Below are 23,923 nucleotides of genomic sequence, written 5' to 3' on the forward strand. Positions count from 1 at the left end.
GAGTGGGGCACACAAAAAGGGGACAAAAAAATATGGAGGGAGGGAGGGAGAGAGAGAGGCATATAGAAAGAGAGCTCATAAAATGTGTATTGCATTCTGTCTCCAGTGCAGTCTCAGGGTAATGGGAGCAAGAGAAGCCTCGAGCGCTTTACACGACTCGCCGGCTCCTTCCCAATCTTTTCACCCATAAACACACCCGGGCAGACAGACAGACCAGGGCACCACATGGCGCAGAAATCAATAAATGCACTTGAGAGCCCACTGAAGGAGAGGGGTTTGCCAAGGCTGCAGACCCAGAACTGGGACACTGTGTGTGTGTGTGTGTCTCACTTCCTGCCTGTCTGCCTTCAGGACGACAGCAGTTCCTTCCCCAGCTTTCTCCCTCTCCCTCCCTCCCTCTCTCCCTCCCTCTCTCCCTCCCTCTCTCTCTCTCTCTCCCTTTCCCATGCACTTTCTCTCCCCCCACTCATATTCTCACCTTCACGTCACCATTCACTCTCATTCCCACACACCTCACTCACTCTTTTCCAAATGTCCTCCTCATCACTTACCTGCACTCACCATCTCCCTCTCAATTCATCTTCCCCATTCTCCCCACAACACTCTCTCTCTCTCTCTCTCTAACAGATTCTCTCCGATATGTGGCGGATGCAGGAGGCTGGCGATTGTTAAAGGCTGAAAGATCTTGACTAAAAATACTGTGCAAACAGAGGGGCCTGCTCTCCAACACAGAGCCAACAACGAGAGCAAGCAAAACAGAAAAAAACAGAGCCACACGCTCAGCCCTGCTGCGGCACTCATCCTTCCCTCTCTCGCCCGTATGTAGCCAATCCAAATGGACAAGCAAAAGCTCAGACTTGCTGGCCTGTCAGCACACACACACACACACACACACACACACACACACACACACACACACACACACACACACACACACACACACACACACACACACACGAGCTGCCACTCCACTGGTGAATCCTAAAAGAGCTCTGCCCACTGCTTCACTGCTCACCCAGTCTGCCAAGTCCTGCCTCCCTCTTGCTTCTGTCTGTCTGTCTGTCTCACACACACACACACACACACACACACACACACACACACACACACACACAGCCTCCCGCCGTCTCTCACTCCTCTCACTTTTTCTGAGCTACACATTCTCCCTTTCGCTCGCCCCAAGAAAGGGAGAGACTTTCACAGAGAGAGACAAAAAGAGAGGGAGGGGAGGAATAAAAAAATGAACATCAGACACAAAACACCACGGAAGGGAAGGAAGGAGCCACATACCCGCACCGAGAGTCGGAGTCCTGCTCAGACTTGACACTGGGGCTCCGTGTGTATGGCACAGTCTGGCCTTAATGACAGAGGCTGAAATCTGATCCCCCAGGTCTCTGCCAGCCCCCCCCCCCCCACACACACACACCCCTTCCCTCCTGTCTGTCCTCCTCGCTCCCTCGCACCGATCTCCTCCTCACGCATTGTTCCGACCCATAGCGCCAGCTGTTTCTGACAGCAAAATTACTGTGCACGGAAAAATGATTGCTGTCAGAGGACTGTTTCCCCCCCTTCTCGCTCTCTCTCTGCTTTCTGAGACGCTCAGACTTCCGTGGACAAATTATACACTATGTTGTTATGAAAAGGCAGCTGCAGGGCCTCTGCAGGAAGAGGACACACACGTCTACTCAGAGAGAGACAGGCACATATACACAGAGACATTTACCCACTCAGTCAACCATACATATGCAGAGTATGGAGAGAGAGAGGGACACACAGATTCTCAGACACAGACTTATCAAATCAGTGAAACCAATATATAATATACATATGGAGGGAAACACACACACACACACACACACACACACACACACACACACACACACACACACTCTCCCTCACAGATACCAGACCAACACACACATTCACCAAGACACACCACACATGGGCCTAAGAAAAACAATGTGATTAGTACAATATTACAACAGAATCAGAGCCTTCATGAGCTAAAACTAACACTACAACTCCAGCCATTTTCAGAGTCTCATGCTGGAACAAACCATGTTTATAAACCTAAGTGAAGAGTTTCTAAAACTTGGAGCTTAATTAGCGTTGTGATTTCAACTGTAATTCTCACAGTTCAATTTGGAATATCATGACAAGCTCCCTACGACCCAGCACCTTAGAAAAGCTCTTTTAGGACAGAGGCCTGCAACACTGACATCGTAAGATGAGTTATGAAACTTTAATGCCACTGCGTTTGAACCAGAGCCAGAATGAAACCATTTAACACACAGCATGGTTCAACACTGGGGATTACGGCCTATGCTGGTTTACTGTTCCAGTGGTTACTGTGTATGCTCTGCTCAGTGGGGGGTTCTTTAACACGGCAGGAAGTAGGGAGGAGCTGGCAACACTGCCCTACATACTCCGCCCTGCGACTCCGTAATCCCCACCCACAGCTGGAGAAAATCCAGCAAACCTGGAATAAAAACAAACCCAACTAACAAACACTGCAGAACAGCTGGCAATAATATGGAGAACAGCGCTGCAGCGACCTTCTGAAACATATTAAGCAAGTGACATATTAAATGAACACAGATCCAGCCATATTCTGCACAGTGGGTTGTAGAAGAAATAAATTATTGTTTGGGAACCTGACAAATTTTGCGACAGACTCACAGCACTCCTGTATTCATACATGCCACGCATTTGGCTTGAGTCCCAAGTGTTGGCAGTATAGCCGCCTACCTCCTGGATCTAATCTGGAGTCACCACATAAAACTGTTTGCATTTGCTATAGTACAATATACCCCTACACTGAGTCCACCTTTCCACAGTAAACACATGCAGTTTTAGTTATCTAGTTAACTCTTATCCATTCCCCTGCCAGAGAACCCCAACCATTGCCCTCCCTATGCAAGCATGCCTTGCACCACTCGGAATCCTGGTGTTAAGGTTTCTTGAAGATTCTAGCACTTTGGGCCAATGCCATCTTTCCTCACATGGTGCCTACCATGTCACTGAGCATAGGCTCAGTGCCAAGAGATGCCCTTCAAGAGGTATCCACTGACTTCATGCAGGAAGCCCGGGCGGACGGACGGACAGACAGACAAAGAAGAGAGAGACAGACAAAGCCAAATATCTGACTATCAGTTGACTCCAGGACGTGACGCAGTGTAAAGGGCCCAGCAGGGTGCCCCGTTCCAGACATAAGTGCCTCGACATAGGCCAGTGCATTCTCCTCCCACTGTTCTCACTCCCAGACACCACCGAGACTGCAAAGAGCCCCCCCCCCCACACACACACACACACACACAAAGTATAATAAGCACATGACTACTAATACCTAAATGGACATAAAATACTGTTTGAAAAGTATATAATACCTGTCCAGAATGCCAATCCAATCATTTCTCTTCATAACATTTGACATTCTTATGAAGAAAGGGATTAAGAAAGAAAAGGAATAATCTTTTCTGGCCAGCCAATCCAATCAACTAATTGTAGTCTATTCCCTTTGTTTGGCTTGGGCATTCCAAGTGGCCTTTGTTCTAACACGCACATTTCAGACATCACATCATAACAAAACCTGCCACATTCGTTCATGACACCAGGAGTCATTCTTTAGGGCAAACCTGTCTGAGCGCATCCCTGTGACCAGACCCTCCACAGAATACGCACACACCTGGACCGCCATTACAAAGCCAGACAATGCGATAGTGTACGGGAGAGTTCCTCTGTGTAGGCCCTCATCATAACCCAGCCCACTTCAACAGCTCACTGAAGCTTGACTGCAGACAATTGCCTGCCTTAACTGAGACTGGAGCAGTCTAAAAAACCCTTTGCAACCGCGTGCAATGCATCGGTATGTAAACCTAAATAACTGAGCTCAACAGAGCAGCATGCAATCCAAATTGAGCTTTACAAACTAATCCACTTTTCTTTAAAAAGTAAAAAAAATTTCAAAAATGAAAAAGACAAAAGAAAGAGACAAGTCGTCTCACAAGTGACAGCACTTAAGCACTGCTTGAAAATCAAATATCCTTAAAGCATCTTTATGAATGTTCTGTTAATCACTTGTTTTTAGACAGCTAGTCAAGACCACATTCACCCATCCAGCACTGAAGCTATAAGACACGCACTAAGCAAGGCAACCATCCAGGGTGCATGCTTGTGGGAAGCCTCGCCAATCCAAGACAGCGGAAGAGGCATTTTTAAAATAAATAGGTCCTATAGTGGCACAGAACTTGGGATCTTACTGGTATGTGGATTACATGTGACAATGACCAATTACATCTCATTTAGCATGAAAAAATATAATCATCAACACTGGGGGGCTAAATTATAAAGATGGGTTTATTGGACCTACCTCTAATTATAATGAAAAAGAAACAGGCTCTGTGTGTAAAATTTAAATTTGTACTTTGCTTATTGGAATAGACAAACTTGCTTGAGCCCTTTCAACCCTTCTTTCATCAGGTTGGGCAACTTTTGTCGGTGCAAAACAGACAAAACACTTTTTATACACTCAAATCACTCTGACGGCCCGCTGTGGACACAGGTTTGGTTTGTTGTAGAATTTATGATTAACAGCTAATAATAAAAAGAACAGACAAATAAAGCGGCAAAGTGCCCGTCTCCGTCCTGCGCCCCCGACACCTTAGACTATTGTAATGCTTACTGCGCAGCGTGGGCTTGATGGACACACATGCCGAGGTGAGATCCCAATGTTCAGACCTGTCTGCATGACAAAGGCTGACTAACAAAGTGGCAACTGGGCGCATAGTGCAGGCTGTCTGCAAACATTAAAAAAAAAAACAACAACCGTCACGAAGGTCCAACACCATGTCGCGATAACGACAATATAGCTCGGCATGTTAAGAAGAAGCCTAAGCAGGACAGCCTTGTCTGCAGGCAGAAGGAGGTCTTACTGGGAGATTAAGCTAACCCATGTCAGTGGTCTAAATTCTGTATCGTACAGTCACATTGCTGGGCAAAAGCCGAACACAAAAAGACTCGTTCCTAATTCAAATACAATTCAAATCGAAATACCGAGTAATACAATGCATCTATAACTAAAGCGTTCAACCTGAATGGCAGCCTGCGCCGCACACGAACAACAGCGAACAAAGTTAACTAGGTGTGCAGACAGAGGAACCAGCGTCGCCGCCAAAGCAGACGAGCCATTTTTACAACGCGACCAGAGAAACGGAATATTAACTCGTTACGTGCACAGCCGCGTCAGCACAACAGCCTTACCTTTTCTACAACAAACGGCAATTCACGAAGTGCTTTAAAAAACAAACAAAAAAACGTCCAGGTTATTTTTGGCAGCTGGTTTCCACCCCCAAATCAAGCTACTCTTCCATTCCTGGGGAGGTCTGGGACAGTACGTGGTGGGAAGCTCGGTGCCTCTGAACAAAGTCTCCGTCTCCAGTTACACTCGCCGTTCCTCGATATCCATAAAGTTAATCGACTTCGAGCAACCATTACTATTAAAACCTCTTCAATTCCATGACTTTGTGAACATCGGTTCTCCGTGGGACGAGACCTCCCTTCTGTATCCCTTCCGTTGGCTCCCGCAGGAGGAAGTAGCTGGGTGTAATTAGAGTACCATTACCGCATCATTTCCTTTGCGCATATTCCCGCAGCGGCCGCCAATGACGCGCAGCGCAGGTGGCGAAAATTGCGCACAACTTTTTAAAACCGCGACGTCAACGTTGCAGTGCTGCTATTTGGCGCGGCATGACATTTTGATATTTTCTTCTGTTATTTGTAAATATCTCCTTTTGTCAATTTTTTACGAACCTATACTGGTCCATTAATTTGCATTTTATCTATGTATTACAAGCCACAGTACTTAAAAATCCGCCAAGTAGGCCGACATAGGCCATTAGTACCTTTGGTGGTCAAACTTCTACATAGGGAGGCATTCAAAGTAGTTATGAATATGTCATGCCGGAAGAATTTGCAGATCACAAGAAGAAGAAAAACTCAATCAGACCTCCTAAAAATGTAGAAGCCATGTATAGTTTTGTAACCAAGGCCTGTGTGCGCCCTGTATTCAGTATACAGGGGGGAAATTACAGCTGTACCAAGCAGGACATACAGTCTAGGCCTAGAATATTAATATTACGTTATGGTAGGTTATAGGCTATTTACAAATTCTTTTGTTGAGAGAGGGTCACTTCTAGCAGTTAGCATTGACATGTTCTAACGAAGTGGCAGCAGTTAACAAGCTGTTTTAATTACACGGTCCGAGGTGATGTGCCCTTGAAAGCCAACCTTGAGCAGCCAACAGCCCCCAGCCTGAACACCTGTTTCAGCTCTAGCGTGTGGAGCACAGGCTACCTTCATCTGGTCAGGAGCACGAGTTCATCTCAGGTCAAAGACTTGGGATTGTGGAGCTCCTCGACATGAGCGCCAAGTTTCCACGTCCATGGCTACAGACTGCTGGAGCGTGTCAGATACTAGCTACTTAAGATAGCTATCCACTTCGTGTTGCTAAGTAAAACAGTTTAATATTGCTACAGTAAAGTTAATGTTCATTTTTACTTATTATATGTGTATCTGTGTTATTTGCTCAGTTAGGTTTAGGTCAAAACACTGTCTTAATTAGCTATCTTGGCTAACACAGATCGTCATGGCATCTATCAGACCAAGGCAGAGTTAGCTAGCCAGTTAGCTGAAGGTTAATGTCAGTAATGAAATCTGTATCATCAATGTGGTAACATGCTTAAAATAGAACATACAGAAGGTATCCAAATGCAGACAAACGTAAAGGGTGCTAAAACATAGTATATGGCCATTACACCATTTCATAATCTACAGAATAGTGCACCAGTATTGTTGACTCTCTTCTTCCGTCATTTGGTATTTGATATGCTCGTTTGTGCAAGTTCCTGTCCAAGTACCATGTTAAACCTGGTTTAGATTAACTATAGCGCTTCACCTGTTCTTCTGAATGTAGACCTGGAACCCCAGGAGAAAAATTTGGGACGTCTTATGGGCAACAAGGAGTCCGATTCAGACTACGTGAAACTTGCAAACAAGGGGGACACAGCAGTATGTTTTGGTGACCCTTCTCAGCAACATCCATGTCCAAAATCTTTTTAAATATGTTAATTTTTTTCAGCCATGCCACTTTTTTTGTTTTGACAACAATGCCAGCTGATTGTTTACTCCAGTCGCTATTTTGGATCACAACAGGATTCCTGTGGCATGAAGAGACCAGTCTGAATTCTAAGACAAATTCACAGTACCAGCCAGCAGACTGGTTTTGGTCTGTGCCAGATACGTGAACAGAGGTACAGTTTACCACTGCTGACTGCCACACCATCAACAGGTGTGAGCCAGGATACTGCCAGGCAGCCCAAACCTAGACAGGAGCAACTTGCTCAGGGGCTCAGCAGCAGCAGGGCTCAAATCAGCCACCTCCCAAACACAAGCCAAGCACCCTAAGCACTGAGCCACCACTGCCCATATGCAATGTTACATATCAGCCAGTAAAAATGTTTTAAAGAATGTAATTTAAAAAGTCATGAAGTGTAATAACTGTTCAAAATAATGCAAATATAAAAGCCAAACTAAAATTAATGTTTTAAATGCCTAATAAATGACTGGTGGTAGCATAGTTTGCAAAAACCTGTCTGACATTTGCTGTGCCTTTAACACTTTTGATCCAGGTGTTGTATCATTTTAGAACATTCTGTTCTACCCCAGCAGTTCTGTTCTACTCTGTTAACTGCTTTGCAAACATGTAAAACAAAATATTAATAAGGCTATCAATGCAACAAAGCTTACCAACTGTTAGATTAACAAATTAAGAATATTAACAAATCTGAATTAAAGAAATGATCCATGATCATTTGGTGCCTGTATGAAACCCTGTATAACTTTGTAGAGTAACTGTCAGCCCCAGCTGTGGCAGTTGAATCATGAAACGAGTAGGCCAGTTCCAGTTTATAAGGCCTAGCATTGTCCTCTCCTCAGGATATTGACCTGGTCTGGACTTGGGCTTCTGTTAGATGTTACTAAGCAATTCCATGTATAAAGAACAATAGTACAGTGAGTTATCTGCTTCTCTCAGTGGTTGCAAAGGAGTGTTCTAGCCAAAATCCACACTTCAGTATGTGATTCTTTGCCATGACCATGCTTATGGGAATTTAACAGGCATTTTTCACAAACCAGTTTTGCTAAAAAACAAACTAGCATTCAGTGGGTGGTCTAAGGTTTCCTAACCAATTTAAAATAGCAAAGTGATTATTGATCTTAGTTTAAAAAAAAGTTTATAATTTGTAAGAGCAGTGGGCGTATCACTTAGTGAGTATGTGGCTCAGTTGTATGATCCTGGAGTTTAAATGTTCTCCCAGCCTTATCTTTTCACCAAGGGAGTCATGCACTTCTGTATCCACAAGTTCCCAGAAGGTTTTCTCCCAGGAATCACATATTAAATTATGGATTTAGTAGTTCAATCATTCTCAAGGTTGACCTATAAAGTATAGCTTTATTCTTTAAGATCTGAGACAGATATGCGATATAAGATGTATATTGATATGATACTTTTCTCCCGTGACAGACTTTTTATATCTGCAGGAAAGGGAAGTCAATTTGGAACCAAGTGTGAGAATTCTATTGAACTTTATTAGCTATGACAACTTTATAAGCTCTAACTGGCTTATAGTCTTACTCAAATCTAAAGACTGACACCGGTGTTACAGTCTTTGAAACCCTCCGGTCTGTAATGTCTGCGTGTGTCTCTTTTGGTCTCGGTCTCGCGCTCTGCCCCTCTAGAAAAGATCACTGTAATGGTTTTCTGCTTTCAGCCCTACAACAAGACCTGTCCCAGATTTCGTGAGTTATGAAGAATTCCAGAAAAGTGAAAGAGGGGCCTTGTAGCCAATCGATCCTCCCATTGGGAGGGACTGTAACCCAGCTTGGGAGACAGAGGCTGATGCCTTTACCACAGGGGTAGAGAAGGTGACTGAAGAGATCATGTCAATACCACTCAACTGCTCATCTTTCACTCCAGCTCTTAGGCCAATGTACTTGTGTCCAGTGTGAGCAGATCAAATCTTGCTCCAAGCCTTTAGCAACACAATTGATTAAGTTTATTAATAGCAAGTATCATGAGAGCTCCTGTCGGGAACTGTTGCACATGGCATACCCTGTTTTTCAAATTGCTATATAATAGAAAAAAAGGGGTTTCAGAAATACTTTTCACCCACAAGAACTTAATAGTGTGAATATATGTCACATCTTGGGAAATGTTATTTACTTTTGGCAATTCGTGATTGACCAAAAGAATAACTTGGTAAAGGTGCTTCTGTTTTTTTGTTTTTCCTCATAGATCTGGGGTTTCTAGAGTCACATAGAGCATGGCAAGGTAGTCCCCCACATCAGGACACAGCAAAGATGCAAACAAGTTTTAAAAAGTGCAAGTTCTTCCTTTTCTGTATTAAAGGTACCTCACCACTAGATGGCAACCTGCCTTTTCCGTGCTAGCTTGAGCTTTTCTCATACTTAAACAAAATAAGTTGTCAGTGTAACCAGTGGTTGTTTTTTACAGATTTAAAAAAAAAAACACATTTTACCTTTGGACTGGAATGGGACATGGTTATCTCAAATAAGAGACTTGTAGCATCATATGACAAAATGGGAGGGGTTAGGGTAAAAAGTTAAGCTAACAGTCCCTGTCCCTACGCTTCTGAGATTACATCACACCCTGGAACAACATAACATTATTATTGACATTGTCACTGTGTTCTGAAATGTCTGTCTGGTAAAAGTGTTTTCACTAGGCCACAGAAATTGAAATGTACTGATGGCTTAACAGACATTACATTATCACATGTGCCCTTAATGTTGAGAAATGTTTGCATATTTTATTAAAACCTATGCTGCATGTAACATGTATAACATGCTTCTTTCTTCTAGATATAGTTTCCATTTATAGCAGCATTTTTGGTCTGCTGTTTCTTCCCCCAAAACAAGCAACCAGGCCAATTTCACAGCACTGCTCATGTCTGACTGGCTAACACAGAGAAGCCTGCTGTGAGAACCATAAGGCATGGAAACATGGGAGACAACTATTAAATCTTGACAGTCACGTCATTTCTACATTTAGGTTTAAATCCTCTTTCCACAACTCACTGTGGGACATTTAAATCTTGTTTTTGAGCATTTTGACATCATATATTGGATAATATGCTAATATAGTGTTCAGAAACTAAATAACTTTCAAGCTTTATGGTGGAAATAAAACATGAACTACAGCTGACTTCTGCCTCAAAACAAACAAGCTTTAATGGTGGCTGTTGAGCAGTTCCTGGGACAATTTCCATAAAAATCTGAGGTTCAAGATCAAGAGGGGTGGAGCTGAGTCACTTGTGTTTTCCTTTAAGATTTTTTATGCGCGTGCAGGTGTTTTTCTTTCTCCTTGCCTTTACAGACGAATGGCATTTATGCAGAGGTAAGTGTAGCTCGATGTTCTGGTCACTGCTGCTGATACCTTTACAGCAGCAGTGGAAGGTGAAGCTGTCATCAGCATGTACATTCTTTCATCAGCATATGCGCATAGAGAGCAGAATGCCCACACCCCTAGCCATGTGATCTCCCACGTAAATAGTCACACAAGCACTTATAGCCACATGATCTCCCATAGTTATGTGATAACTTATAGCATGTGATCTCCTATAGTCACTGAATCACTTATAGCCACCATCAACCATGGCAAAGTGATCACCCATAGTCATGCAATTACCCATAACTGTGTCCTTTTGGCTTGAGCATTTCTGTGGCTTTTATTCTGGAAATCACCTTAGAAATGCCAAGAAACATAAAGTACAGTTAATAAAGGAAACTAGAAATAAATAGTAACATTGATTAACAAATTGTTTTGTTTTTAAGTGATGTAGATATAAATGTGTGCTTTGAGAAGGAATAGCAAGTTTTTAGAGCATGTTTTGTAGGAAAACCTATACCTCATCTGAATTGGCTCCTTCACATAGCCACAGCTACCAACCACAAAGAGAGCCCCACAAAGCCAGTGAAGGTGTGTGTGTGACCGCATGTGGGTTCTCATGGGTTTCCATAAGTCTTGTGAGACGTCCGTTCACCTGGTTTTACGATAAAGAATACATAATGTCATGTGTAGTCTTTAAATAGCACATGTGGTGCCTACACATCCCAGGAGACTATGTTTATGTGGCCTAACTAAAGCTTAATTTCTGTTGTGTTCATGACCAGCGAAATAATATTTTCCTTTTATACAAATGTAACTTGGGGTTTCAGTTTTCAAGATCTACAGCCATAATCCTTTGATAGTTTCACTCAAAGTCTCATTTCTGTGACAAATTCCTGTTCTGGTCATTTTGGGCACATCAGTCATATGGCTGACATCTTAATGCTCATTGAGCCAGGCCTCTCAGGTTGTCAGAAGCATTATGGTGAACTATGTTTCTCTTACTCTTATTGCCTAATGTACCACAAGTGTCATAATTCACAAGTGAAAAGTAATTGTGCTCCCCTCCAGAGACTGTGCTCCCATGAGCCAGTGTATCAGGCAGGCCTTGAGCCATGGGCATCCATCATCTACTACAAGCAAGACAGAGAAGCAAGTAGAATCAGTCAGAATGTGATTTTGCAAGAAATTCCTCAATATTACTGAAAATATTTTAAACATTGTGAAACTGAAAAGTATTCTGTGCAACCTTTTCACACAGTACAAGAGAACACAGTGGAAGAAACGTATTTGCTATCTGAAAAGTTCTTTTAATTTAATTTAATTTAAAGTTAACAGAGTCGGACTCTGCTTTGGTGGGAGAGTGTCAAGAGTTCAGCCTTGCACGACATCTGATAAATAGACAACTAAAAGAATATAACAGAATTCCAAATCATAATAGTGGAGATTCCCTTTATTGACTAGCTCTAACTGTTCAAAACTTGTTTTTGCAACATAGGTGTAATAAACATGCGAGACTAACCCATTGCAATGAACGTTTCAATAATGTAGCTACATTGAAAATACAGGTGTTCAAAGCTTTTTATATCCATTTTTTGTCATTTGCATAGTGGATTCAGACTGGTTGAGGATACGGGAAACATCCTTGTGTAAAGGTCCACAGTTGCATGTCAGCTTATCGTTAGAGTCATGAACTTACCATCATGTTGTGTAAATGTATGATAAACTGTCTGCTTTTGATGATAGGATATCTCTACACATCATGAATCAACAAAACAAACCTCTTGTTTACACAAAGTCACACACAACATATTGCATGTAGAGGGGTTCACCCTGGGTGGAGGTTGTTGTTTTTTGGTCTAGGAAATGCTTACTGGAACAGAGAGATCAGTAACCAGCCGAAAGAGGGAGTGAGTGGTGCAGAGGCTGGGAGAGAGAGAGAGAGAGAGAGAGAGAGAGAGAGAGAGAGAGAGAGAGAGAGAGCGTGCACAATTGCTACACCTCCTCCCATGAGCAATCAGTTTGTGGAGGGTCAGTGGGCCAGAGCTATATCAGCTTCTGTCACTGAGGCTAACAGGTTTATTCTCCAGACATCTACAGACAAAGGGACAGGAAGAGAAAACCAGCACCCTCCTTGGATTTAAGGAACATTCCTGTTCTTCGCAAAGATTCATAGCCAGTAATTCAACTCATATACAGTAATGTACTTATGTGAAAGATCTTATTTAATACATTCTTCATACCTGTTGATGTTGTCATAACAGGAGATGTCTGTTTTACTCACACCTTTCAGAGTGAAGTATAGCTGCAGTCATGACACCAATTTTACTCAACTGCAGGGGAGCAGAATGCAGTGAATATACCGAGTAAGACAGCTTTTATCTTTGACAGTGATGTGTTCTATTATGTAGGGAGATTCCTAATTGACAGCACCTGTTAGGCTCCACTTAACCACGATCAGTCCTGGAAGCCTGTAACACCCTGGAATAGTTCAGCATTTTCCCTGCTTCTGTACATCTGGTCATGTACATTAGATGAGAACAGGGCCAATGGTTTCTAACAGGGCTCTAGGGGCCATTCAGCACTCTGCTATTTTCTTCTTCTCGACAATGAGAGCATGTTTAATAAAAATGGCAAACAAAGACATTTTGTAAACAAATAACACTGCTGTGTCTCCACAGACAGGTGCAGTACGTGAAAAATCCTCATCTGGAGAGCATGGAAGAGGACATTCTCTACCACTTCAACCTGGGCACCAAGACCCACAACCTGCCCGCCATGTTTGGAGACATTAAGGTGTGTGTAGGAGTCGGTCAAAGGAAACCAGGCCTCATTACAGGGGCAGCACGTGACACTTTACAGGACAGGGGGACGCTAAGAGAATGCTTGGCTCTGTGTAAAAAGAAGACCAACCCAGGTGTCCTCTCTGTTTCTCTGTATGTCCGTGTCTTGGTTGTGTGTAGTTTGTGTGTGTAGGAGGCAGTGCCAACAGGATGAGAGCTTTTGCCCAGTTCATGCACCAGGAGCTGGGGCAGCCAGGACATGTGGATGACATCAGAGACATCTGTGAGGAAACAGACCGCTACTCCATGTTCAAAGTGGGACCTGTGCTCTCTGTCAGTGTAAGGTTTCTTCCATCTGTGTAAGATGTCTGAAGCACTTGATCTAGCTTTCAAGTGTTCTTGCTCACAAACTGAGATTAGTGGTTTCTGCATTACCAAAGACATGATGAAGTATTTGAGATTGTCAAAGGCTTTTTTTATTCTCTTTTATTCTATTTTATTTTAAATCTCAAGTGTATAAAAACATTTGTTTTACACTTTCATGGGTGTTCTTGACAGTGCCATAATGTGACTTTGTAGGAGATAATTATGCATTAGGAAAAACCTGACTCAGAACTTTGATTAAATATTTTATTGACTTCCCTTTGAATAGGCTGTCAGAAGAAAGAATTCCTGTAAGCCTTTTTAACCAGTTCGTTTTGGGGAATAACTCCTTAGATATATTTTTTTGAATAAACATACTACTACTATTAATTGTCTAAAAGCTTTTTTGTTGTATGGTCTCTACCAATACTCTGTCTAAATGTAAGCAATGTGTGAACTTTTTTGCTGAAGAGTTTTTCTCAAGCCCCTCAGGGTAGTGGATGAAGTGGCATTGTTATTTTTGCTGGTTGAATGGCAGTGATTGGTAATCCGTTTGTCCTATCTCTACGCAGCATGGCATGGGCGCGCCTTCTATCTCCATAATGCTTCACGAGCTCATCAAGCTTCTGTACCATTCCCGCTGCCGTGATGTCATTCTGTTCCGCATCGGAACATCCGGCGGCATCGGTAACGACAAGCGTCTTTATGTTCACTCGTTCAGTTTCTTAGTCATAGTGCACTACTCTGCACAGGCCCAAGTTCTTTCTTAAAACTCAAGAGAGAGTGTCATTAATACCCACCACACACCTGGTAAGAGAAGTGCCTTTTGTTAAGCATTTTTTTTGAACCAGAAAACCACTCTTGTTTTAGATTAATTGTACACGTTCCTTGGTCTACATACTGACAAAAAGGTTGAGCATTTTACACATGGTTTTGTGCTTACGTGCACCTCCCCACGTGAAAAATTGGTGTCTCCAGGCACAGTAGTTACTAGCGTCTCTGCATGCTCTCTTGGGGTGTGTGTGTGTGTGTGTGTGTGTTAAGGTCTTGCCCCAGGGACAGTGGTGATCACTGACAAAGCGGTGGACTCATTCTTCAGGCCCCAGTTTGAGCAAGTGGTTCTGGGTAAAGTGATTGTCAGGAGCACAGAGCTGGATGAGGGCTTGTCCAAAGAGCTTTTGCAGTGTTCCACGGAACTGCCTGACATCCCCACTGTCATTGCCAACACCATGTGCACACATGACTTCTATGAAGGTAAACCGCCATATACTGCAGTAGGTTTGTGTTGTACTTGGCTTTCATAACTCACAGAAGATGATTTGGTCCATTTTTCTTATTATGAAAATCCACCTGCTGGTCTGAGATTAAGTTTACTACTAATGTGCTACCAGCTATATTGTTTATCCTCATGATGCCCATTTTAATACAGGAAAGCCTGGCGTTCCATAAGCATTCTTTGTGCTATCCTTTTATCCTTTGTGCTGGTTTGGTACTTCCTGGCAGCCTCTGATGCCCCTTCCTCTTCCTCCGCAGGCCAGGGCCGACTGGATGGAGCGCTGTGCTCGTTCTCCACCGAGGAGAAGTTGGAGTACCTGAGGAAGGCGCACGAGGCCGGCGTCAGGAACATCGAGATGGAGTCCACCGTCTTTGCCGCCATGTGTCGCATGTGCAACCTGAAAGGTACACTCAATCATTTCCAGCAACATTCACCACTCCGGCACCGCTGCGATGAGATTACTTCCGCTACCAGAATGTAACACAGAAAACCGTTCCAAGAGCCACTCAGTGTCGGAATTAATGGCAATTCCAATTTTCTGGGCTGAGTTGCCAAGTGGGGACACATGTCTGTCTTTTCTGATTCGAGCTACACAGCTCAGAGAAGGAACAGAATTTTGTAGTAACCTAAAAAAAGATTATTAGAACAAATAAACTCCTCATGACATTTTGGCAAAGAGCTTCTGGCGAGCATTCGAACCACAGAACTACAGGGCAATTCAGCTATATTTTAAGTAACAGCCATTTGTTCTGTACATTGGTACCAACTCCAGTGCTGCGCGTGTTAGCCTGGCGTGTGTGCTGTTAGGTACCTGAGCGTTTTCATTAGATATGTGGCAGCTTGAGCCGACTTTCACTGCGTTAATAGAATTCAATCGAAACGGTGGCAAACCATTTAAAAAATGCTGTCGCGGTTATTTAGTTAAAGGCAGTTTTAACAGCGCACTGGCATCAATGGCACTTCACCTGCTATAAAGAAGCAATTGTATTAAAGAGCCATGCACGCATGAACCAGTAGGTCATTGGAAGAAAAGCGTTCCAATGTTCTCACTTCTGATCCATTTATTTATTTATTTACTGTGTACAATGAGGCTCACAAAAATATTATACTGGTTAATGATGGGTTAGCAATTTTAGTCTGAACTGTATCTGAAATGGATTCAATAATACATGCAGTAAAGCCATTGAGAAAACTTACATTCTTAATATAAATATGTAGTTTAAAAAGTGCCCACCTCAAATTCTACGAAGCTGCTCTGAAGGTGTGCACAGACGGTTATTTCAATGTTTTTGTGCAGCTGCCGTGATCTGCGTGACTCTGCTGAACCGGTTTGAGGGCGATCAGATCTCGACGCACCACGACGTGCTGGTGGAATACCAGCAGAGGCCGCAGGGTCTGGTAGCCCACTTCATTAAGAAACGCCTGGGGCTCATGGCCTGAGCATGCTCACCAGCGGGCTCCCATCACCTAGAATTAGAGTTCAGTGATAACACATGCTTGAATCAACCTGACAATGAACAGAATAAGATGGAGCAGGGTTATAGCACAACCAAATATAATAATAAAAATCGAATAGAATTGGCAGATACTAGACTAGACACATTAGACCTAGCTCATTTAAAAACACCTGGACATTATTTCTAAACACATTGAGAAACCAAAATAGCCCTGTGCTTGTTAAGTTTTGAGACTCCTCAGAATGCCTGGAGCTAATGCGGGTGATGAGATAATGTTGGTGCTGTGTGTTTACTTCTGCAGTGTAAATATAATGTTGTTTGTGCCATATTTGTATTTGTGTTATTTACCACAGTGGTTGTTCAGGTGGATGTTCAACTCTTCATTATTGAACATGTGCTGATTGTATTTCTTCAAGTGTAGATGAAATGTATGTCACAAATTATTTCTCAGTTTATGTAATATATAAAACAAAATGCTTGTATTTACTTAAGTTGCTTTGTGAATAAATATACTACAATAAAATTACAGTAAAAAAGAGACGCTGATACGACAGGCTTTAATCATATATGTGTTAGATCTTTACATGGCAAACATTTCAATCACTTTTCAAATTTTTTTTTTTTTTCCACAGCATTTTTATCATTCATTAATGCAAATCATTTTAGGAGAATTTAAAAAAAAATGATCTACAGCTGGAATGAAAACACTGTCCCTGTGTACAGTGCTCTGGGGGAAAATGTCTGGGCCATCCCGAGATTCTGTTGTTTTTGGTTTTGTGCTGGGGCAGGTAAAACATAAACACGCTGTAACTGCTCTGACCCAGGATGTCATTTAGATAGCATTAACAGTAAAGGGGGAAGGCAGTCTGAGCTGTTAGGAACTCAAGGCAGAGGACTCCGTGTCCCTCCGTGGTGGTTTTGGTGGACGGACCGCAGAGAGGAGCTCCCTTGCGTAGGCCGTGTGGTGCACGCCAGCCATCCTCAGTGCCTGCTCGATACGCACCCGTGGGTCAGCCACGATCTGGAACATACGTAGAAATCACTCTTGTATATGCACACACACACATATATAATTGTACACTGTGTGCACAATTAGTCAAGTTGTATTTTTGAGGATTCATTTTATTATTGAACAACTACAGTGCTCTTGGTCGATCCAAAATGTTAATAACCTCAAACTTTAATATTCAAGAAAGTAACAGTGAGGTTTTGGCTTTCTTAGGAGAATATCTATGTGTGCATAATTATTGGGCATCTATTAGTGTTCACAAATATTATGCAACTAAATGAAAAATGGACGCTTTCCCATCTCACTTCTTTATTTTCAAAAATCAGTGACCAATATAGCCCCCCTTCTTTTCAGTGACAGTCATAAGCCTTCCATTCATGGAGTCTGTCCGTTTCGTTTCTGCTGACGATCAACGTTTTGTGCATCAGCCACCACAGCCTCCCAGACACTGTTCTCCCAGCTGTGCTGTTTTTCTTCACCATAAATCTCCCATTTAAGAAGGGCCCACAAGTTCTCAGTAGGGTTTAGGTCAGGTGAGGAAGGGGCCACGTCATTATTCTTTCATCTTTAAGGCCTTTACTGGCTGTCCATGCAGTGGAATACTTCGATGCATGTGATGGAACATTGTCCTGCATAAAAATCATAGTCTTTTGTGCTGTACCACTACTTGAAGAAAGTGTCTTCTAAAAACTGGCAGCAGGTTTGGGGGTTGATTTTGAGTCCATCCCGAAAAGGTCCAACTAGCTCATCTTTAATAATACCAGCCCATAGCAGTACCCACCTCCACCTTGCTGGCGTCTGAGTTTAGCTATGTTATCTTAGCAATTTTAAGAGTGCTGCATCCCTTTGAAAGACCTTTTACAATTTTTGACTTTTCAGAGTCAGTTAAATCTCTTTTTTTGGCCCATTTTGCCTAAGTAATGGGAGATGCCTAATACTTATGCACACCTTGATATAGAGTGTTGATCTCCTTAGGACACACCCTCCCTCGTTACACTAATACACATCACTTGATATGCTTAAATCCAATAAGCATTCAAGTTTATACAGCTTGGAGTTGGAAAAAATGCATAAAAATACTTTCTTGCCTAGTAATTGTGCACACAGTGTGTGTGTGTGTGTGTGTGTGTGTGTGTGTGTATATATATATATATATATATATACACACATACATACACATACATTAGGATGAATACATGAATAAAACTGATACTGTTATCATACTTTCATACACTTGAAAAACACTGATGAATCAAAACCAAGCTTTCAGAAATGATTCAGGTCTGCTCTAAAATGCATACAATATGGATGTAACTACAACCTACATTTATGAAACCATTTTCAAACCTCAAATCAATCACTTCTCCCCAATACTGAGTTTAGATTCAGTGGACATGAAACTGAAACTTGTGGATGGATTTAACATAGTGTACCATGCTTTCAGAAATTCTGAGTCATTGATTGGCTTTGGCCTATGACTGTGGGAATATTCCAGTGCAGAGTTGCCACCCTAGGGAAATATTGCTGTATGTACAGAGGATTTCAACACAACCAAAGCTAAATATTTTCTAACTGGAACTGAGGAGAGATGTAGTGTCACATATTGACTGATCTCCGTCAGCTCAGGGATAACAGAGTGTCAAGTGCACCATGCAAATTGGAACCAAACATTAAGAAGCTGGACATTGGCAGGTACTGTGTGTCAAGGTGCACAAATACAAGGTGGTGTGCAGTTGCATAATTTGTGTTAGTGTACACATGTACGTGTGTGTGTGTGTGTGTGTGCGTGTGCGCGTGTTCGTGTATTAATCTGCCTGTGGCAATGACCTGTTTATCTGTATATGTGTACAAGTCATAGAGGGGTCTCTGCAGTATAAACTCTTCTTTGTCAGGCTGTAGACGGGTCCTCCATGCTTCAGTTTGTCCCATCATCCTCTCTGGGTCTGCGTCTGCCACCACGGCCACCTGCAAAACAAGAAAACCATATTAAGTTACCAGCATACCAACACGATCACAACTCCAGACAGGTACAGGCGGGACCTTAGCCCGGCTGCGTGTGGAAGGGACGCAGGTTTCCAGTAGAAACCAGCTGTTATTTTCTGGGGAGTGAAATGAGCAGAGAGGATGAGGAGGGGGGACCTACTAGCCCTCCACACCCAGGGGTCATAACAACTCGGACATGTCGAGACGACTCACGTAAGGTGTAATATTCAGATGAAACAAGCAACACCAGCTGGACAGCTGTGCTGATAATCGATAAACTCTTCACTCCACTGGCTCCTACTATTTTGAGGGGTTTGCTGTTAAACCACATCTGTTACTCAGTGCCCCCATCTGGAGAGCAGCTTCGTCTAATATATCAGTGGAAGGAATCGATGCCAGTTTGTCCTCACCCACCCTCGATTCCATTCCAGCAGAAGGAAAAGGGAAACACACCGTCTCCAGTAATTCTTTTGAAGATGCATGGGAGTGAATCAGCGGTATTAACCTGGCACCTACTGTACGCTGAACACCACGCTACGGCACCTTTCAGCAACTGTGCTCTAGAAGTTCCCTCGTTGCTTGCTGTTCTATATTCTACCAGATGAGGGCAGTAAAGTTCTGAAATTTCAGTTTCTTTTGATGGTTCATGTGTGCCAGTGTAAGGGGGAGGAGGGAGAGAACACCTGACTGCGTAGCCTCTTAAGTCTCTCCTTTCTCTCGTCCTCGTCTCTTTCTTTGAGTTTCTCTTTAGCTTCTTGCTCCTGCTTCCGATGCTCCAACAGCTGTTCTCTGTATTCAACCCTACACAATAAAATTGTACAAGTTACATCCACACCCGGTACACACATGACCCACAAATACACATAAACAAAAACATTTTACCTTACACTCAAGCAAATATCTTGAGCTGAATTTTACACACACTACAGGCACAGGACTTACACACTACTGTAAAAACACACTCCTAATAACTAGACCTATCTCACTCGGAGCAAAACATTCTAGCACCTGCAGGACTCTGGCTCTGTTTAAATTCATACGCACAGCTTTGTCATCATATTCACCAGTAACTTTCTCTCTTTCACCCTCTCCTGATCTCTGTCATTTTTACTCCTCTCTCTTCTTCATTCCTCCTCTGTTTCTCATTAGCATAAATCTTGTCTTCACTCTTCTCTTTCATTTTCTGCTGTTTTGCCACTTTCTCTGTCATCCTTCTATCCATTACACTGATTTTCTCACATTCTCTCTCCATTAGGCCTCTATGCATTGCTACCTTGTGCTTCTCTCTGTCTATCATACTCCTTTACTGCTGTTTCCCCACTCACATGCTCCTCTCTGTCTGTCTCCCTCCCTCCTTGTGTCCCTGTCTCAGTCTCAGTCTCAGTCTCAGTCCACTGACTGTCTGCTTGGATCTCATCTTCATCTCAGCACAGTTAACAGTAAAATACTCTCTGAGGGATTAAGACACGTAGACACACACACACACACACACACACACACACACACACACACACACACACACACACATACATACACACACACACACACACACACACACACACACACACACACACACACACATACACACACATACACACACACACACACACACACACACATACACACACATACACACACACACACATACACACACATACACACACATACACACACACACACACACACACACACACATACACACACATACACACACACACACACACACACACATACACACACACACACACAGATAGAACAGCCAGACAGGCTCTGAGATCCTCAGCAAGCTCCCAGCCTCAGGGGAGATAAATCATTCCCAGCTGTACTCATTAAGGTCATAATCAAGATTCTGTACACATTGCATTTATAATACACATATACACCTACTCAGTGCACATTTGGTATTAGCCACTGAATTTTTATTCTTTCAATTCTTTCAATTCTTTCAATTCTTTTAGTTTCGTTTACCAAGAGCAGATATCAAGTCCAGCAGGAACATTTTGATTACATTATTTGAAGCTGTAATCTCCCTTTGAGTCTTTGTTCCTCTCAAGGTTTCTTCCTCATGCTCAAGGTAGCTTTTCCTTGCCACTGTCACCCTTGGTTTGCTCACTGGGGGCTTGGACTTGGACATTTCTAAAACTGCTTTGTGACAACATCTGTTATAGCCTGTAAGCGCTAAATAAATAAATTTGATTTGATTTGATTTGGTCCTCCAGGCCTGGAGCTGGGTCCCTCTACCATAATCTCTCACCTCAGTGTCTGGGTCTCTCTACCCTAATCCCTCATCTCAGTGTTTTGGTCCCTCTACCCTAATCCCTCACCTCAATGTCTGGGTCCCGCTACCCTAATCCCTCACCTCAGTGTCTTGGTCCCTCTACCATAATCCCTCACCTCACTGTATGGTGATGGTCCATGCTACTTAGATTTTGAAATACCTGATGTAATACCTGATAGTGGCTAAACCTAGATCAAGAGATTCAAATATGATGCATGATGCACAAGATAATATAAGTGTTACTATTGGTTTAGGAATGAAACCAAGTAGCTGATTTTCACTTTGATTTTCAATAAAACACTGCACCCATTTAAGGCAATAAGACTAATTCTTATCTGATTTTGCTGCTGCGTTATGGAAGCTGGGGTGCAGTCCAGTCCTGAGGGAGGTTTAGGTGAGCATTGGAACATGGCACTGCTGTCTAAACTCTTGTCATTTATCTGTCCTTGGTGGTCCTTGGGCTTAAGCCTCATTGGAGCCCACCTCTCCTTATCACGCCTGGCCTGCTCCTCCATCACCCCCCTGAGCTCCACCAGCCGAGCCTCTTCCCTCTGCCGGCACTCTGCCCTCCTCCTCCCCAACTCGGCGTAAAACTCCCGCACCTGTGAGGGAGAAAGAGAACACACACACACAAGCATTCTCACTCTTATTCTTAAAATCACACATGCTCTCTCTCATAAACACACACAAACATGCTCACTTTTATTTTTAAACACGCACACTTTCTCAAAAATCTGAAACACACACAAACATGTTCCTACTTATTAAATTATACAAACTCTCTCTCTCTCTCTCTCTCTCTCATATACCCACGTACAAAAAGTTTCTCCTGAACTTGGACAGGTGTGTGTTGGTCAATGAAGTCACTTTCATGCTTTTTAAACTAATGGCTAAGATAAACTTCAGAGCAGATAATTAAAAAAAAAATAGTCCTGGAGGGGAAAGAAGGTCAAGACAAGCTCTGATATCCAAGCAATACTCTTATTGATTGTTACAGATGGAAAAGAATGTGTTTTGGAAATGAGATAATGTTTCACAGTCTGAAAGAGGAGAGGGCACATGCAGGTATATGTGTAATCCATTATGGCCCAAACAACATCATCAATCAGTGACAGCCCTGAAGGAAGTGACTTCATTAAGAGGAGCAGGAAGGATGAAGGTGAGGTCACACAGTCAAAACCTCCAACACAAACATGGGAGGATGTGGAGACACTCCCCCTCACACATACAGACTCACACACACACACACACTCACTCACTCACTCACTCACACACACACACACACACTCACACACACTCATACACACTCAAACACACTCATACACACTCATACACACACATACACACTCACACACACTCACACACACTCACACACACTCACGCACTCACACACACACTCACACACACACACACACACTCACACGCACACACACGCACGCACGCACACACACACACACGCACACACACACACACACACACACACACACACACACACACACTCACACACTCACACACTCACACACTCACACACACACACACGCCCACACGTGCGACACAACACATTCATCAGGCTAACGAGGCCAGCAGTGACTGGGAGGCTTCCCTTACAGAGCACAACAGCACATATAAACTGCTCCTAACACTGCTGGGAAAAAACAGCCACGAACTTAAACCAATACTGATATAGTACAAATGTTTTTTTGCACAAGGGTCTTATAGTATGAAGCAATACGGGGTGGGGAGATGGGTGGAGCTCTCCCCCGCTGCCGTGTTTGACTGTTAAAAGTCCAGCTTCACTAAGTGTCGCCTCGGGGTGTGGAGGTTTTATGATACAATGTTTTTCCTTTGCTTCTCTAACTGTTTGGAGTACAGTTATGCCTGCAGCAACCAGGATTCTTCAACAGTTATTGCAAGCCAGAAATATTTAACTAATATTCTTAATATTCTTCGTGAATTCTTTTTGCTCTTATTGTTATCTTTGACTGGCTGGCAGGGTCCTTCACAAAACAAAGCACCCCTGACACCTATTTGGCAAGGTTTTTATGTTTAGCTTTTAACTTTATTGTTGTTTTTTTTAGATTTAGGATAGTAATATGACATTGATTTAAAATATTATTGTGTTATGCTGTAGGAGAGTTTGCAGAATCCTTCAGGGCTAGTTTTTGTAATAGTGCAGCAAACCCCTGTACGACCTTGGCTGTCATACCACACTGGAGCTGGAAGAATTTAGTCTGTTTGTTTCTGTAGCCCCATGTCTGACAGTTCTGACAGCTTTGTGTTGTATTGGCGCTGATTCTGTGGGTGGATTGGGC

General features: G+C 42.9%; 3 protein-coding genes across 3 annotated transcripts in view; 1 reads left to right on the forward strand and 2 right to left on the reverse strand.

Annotated features, from left to right (window-relative positions):
- Positions 1-5,604, reverse strand: part of LOC113574636 (activin receptor type-1) — a 31,454-nt gene extending 25,850 nt beyond the window's left edge. The window contains exon 1 of the mRNA XM_027005687.2: positions 5,260-5,604. The gene's annotated coding sequence lies outside the window, so the exon portion shown is untranslated. The remainder of the gene's footprint in view (positions 1-5,259) is intronic.
- A 6,952-nt stretch (positions 5,605-12,556) lies between these two features.
- upp2 (uridine phosphorylase 2) lies at positions 12,557-16,757 on the forward strand. The gene is made up of 8 exons (XM_027005728.2): positions 12,557-12,641; positions 12,756-12,828; positions 13,144-13,258; positions 13,426-13,584; positions 14,181-14,295; positions 14,653-14,862; positions 15,142-15,288; positions 16,182-16,757. The coding sequence occupies exons 2-8, from the start codon at positions 12,776-12,778 to the stop codon at positions 16,322-16,324; spliced, it is 942 nt and encodes a 313-aa protein (XP_026861529.2). The 5' UTR covers positions 12,557-12,641; positions 12,756-12,775; the 3' UTR covers positions 16,325-16,757.
- Positions 16,758-16,895: 138 nt separating this feature from the next.
- LOC113574652 (coiled-coil domain-containing protein 148) overlaps positions 16,896-23,923 on the reverse strand; it is a 43,055-nt gene continuing 36,027 nt past the window's right edge. Inside the window, exons 12-15 of the mRNA XM_027005723.2 lie at positions 22,095-22,213; positions 20,017-20,134; positions 19,178-19,315; positions 16,896-17,362 (exon numbers count right to left, since the gene is read on the reverse strand). Coding sequence (XP_026861524.2) covers positions 17,216-17,362; positions 19,178-19,315; positions 20,017-20,134; positions 22,095-22,213 — 522 coding nt within the window. The 3' untranslated portion in view covers positions 16,896-17,215. The remainder of the gene's footprint in view (positions 17,363-19,177; positions 19,316-20,016; positions 20,135-22,094; positions 22,214-23,923) is intronic.

Source organism: Electrophorus electricus, chromosome 2 (genome assembly GCF_013358815.1).
Source record: "Electrophorus electricus isolate fEleEle1 chromosome 2, fEleEle1.pri, whole genome shotgun sequence".
Classification (NCBI taxonomy): Eukaryota; Metazoa; Chordata; class Actinopteri; order Gymnotiformes; family Gymnotidae; genus Electrophorus; species Electrophorus electricus.